Raw genomic sequence first — 1,823 nt, 5'->3', positions numbered from 1 at the left:
TACCATAGTTATGCTGCGATAGGAGAAAGATAGCGTGGTAAGGAAGTTCTGTCAACTCTCCAGCGACGTTGAAGCCTTTCAACAAAGTTGAGTTTGACCAACATTATCTTTGCAAGGTAAATTTCAATTCTATTGCAACTACCTTTGACTTGTTCTCAAACTGAGAATCTTCCTTCGTTGGCCTTAACAAAGCCTTGGAAAGCTGCTTGAAAGTGCAAACTGGTCATTTTCCCAACTTCAACGGGAGCAATTCTATCAACTTGCGGTGTAAAAACTGTAATATTTCCTTCAAAGTATAATCTTTGTTCGATTATCCAATCCTAGAATTGGAAAAGTTACAAAGGTCTTGGTTATACCTTACGTAAAGAACTTGAGAGTTTTGACTGTTATAACAGCAAAAGTGGAGATGCTTTTGCTTTTCGTAGCACGTATATTTCACGATTTACCGTTTTTTTTACGTGCAAAGAGGACATGAAATATTCTCTTTCCAAAATTTCTAGAGTTATTCTTTCTTTCGCTAGTAGACGATATTTTCCAATCTATATTATCTTTGAGAGAGCTAAATATTTACCTGAATGTGATGAATCAATAAGATAGACTCTGGTAGTAAAGGAAAAAGACCAATAGTTATATTTTATTTCCCTAAAGAAAGTGTCGTTTTTCTTTTTCCTGGTGCCATTTGGATATGTTCCTCGCCTGTTTACACAAAACGTCGAATTGTCTTTGTCAAGTCCAAAAAAAACTTTACCCGTGTACCAAACAGTTACTAACCAAGCTTCCGTAGTCTAGTAGTTGTTGTACTTTGGGTTATGAAAGTATGAGTTGAATATTCTCACACCGTACTCCAGTTTTTTAGCCTTTTTCTTCACGTAAAGGCAAAAGATTATTAGTGTCAACATATTTCATTTTATCTTGTTCTTAACCAAACAACTCAAAAGGGGGTTTTGAAAGTTTGAAGCAATACTCAAAGTTGGATACGACTTGCAGCGAGTGTGAGTTGTCATTGTAGTTTAAGTATATTCTCAAGTTTGAAATTGACTGGTTTATTGTGAAGTATAGTCTCACAGTGAAACAGATGAATAAATAACATTTAGTAAAGTTACAATAACAGTTTGGAGTTAATGACATATCATACCAAAACCAATCCAATTGTTTAGAGGAAAAAGAATATTCTACCAGAACAATAGGGTGAAATTGCGACTCGAGTCTCTACAATACAGATAGTTGAACTTTGTCTTCTGGGATAGACAAACGGGCAAAAGTACTCGTCCTCTCTTTATAAACTCGTCATATCTCTGTAAGACTCGTTCCTGTTTCTTTCCTAATGATAAATAGGATAAATACATAGATTGGTATTGAAAGTAAACAAGTCACTTTTACGCTTTCGATTCGAACTCCAAATACTGTTAGCATCCAGTCAAACAAACCTCCTACAACCTAAAAGCTTTCGTGAAGACACATTCAATCGCCAAACTTGAATCCTGGCGCATTTTTTCATTGAAACTTGTGAAAAATGAGATGAAAATGAAAAGAATCATTTAATTCATCTTTCCACTTTATTATAAGAGAAATTTTCAACAATAATCTAATATGAACTTTCGGCTTGAAATATTTCTAACAACCCAATGTTATATCTTCAAGTATAACAAACCGCCTCCGTTAAAATAAGAGGGTAGTAACATAGAGTTCCATTCCATTTGCCTACGGAACATCGATAGTTTAGTAAATAGGAGCTTGAATCTGTCATGATACTTTTCCTTTTTACAATGAACTTTTCATGATGCTGTCTTAGTAAAGCAAGATACTCAGATTATCTCTGAAAC

General features: G+C 34.5%; 1 protein-coding gene across 1 annotated transcript; it reads right to left on the bottom strand.

Moving 5' to 3' along the window:
- Positions 1-248: 248 nt before the first annotated feature.
- On the bottom strand, positions 249-1,509 carry Gasu_66120 (uncharacterized protein). The gene is made up of 2 exons (XM_005702191.1): positions 1,254-1,509; positions 249-1,209 (listed from the first exon to the last, which is right to left on the bottom strand). Exons 1-2 carry the CDS (start codon positions 1,344-1,346, stop codon positions 919-921), a joined length of 384 nt encoding a protein of 127 aa, XP_005702248.1. The 5' UTR covers positions 1,347-1,509; the 3' UTR covers positions 249-918.
- Positions 1,510-1,823: the final 314 nt, after the last annotated feature.

The sequence above is a fragment of the Galdieria sulphuraria genome (assembly GCF_000341285.1).
Source record: "Galdieria sulphuraria unplaced genomic scaffold scaf_411, whole genome shotgun sequence".
NCBI lineage: Eukaryota > Rhodophyta > Bangiophyceae > Galdieriales > Galdieriaceae > Galdieria > Galdieria sulphuraria.
This window is presented reverse-complemented; position numbering and strand designations above follow the sequence as displayed.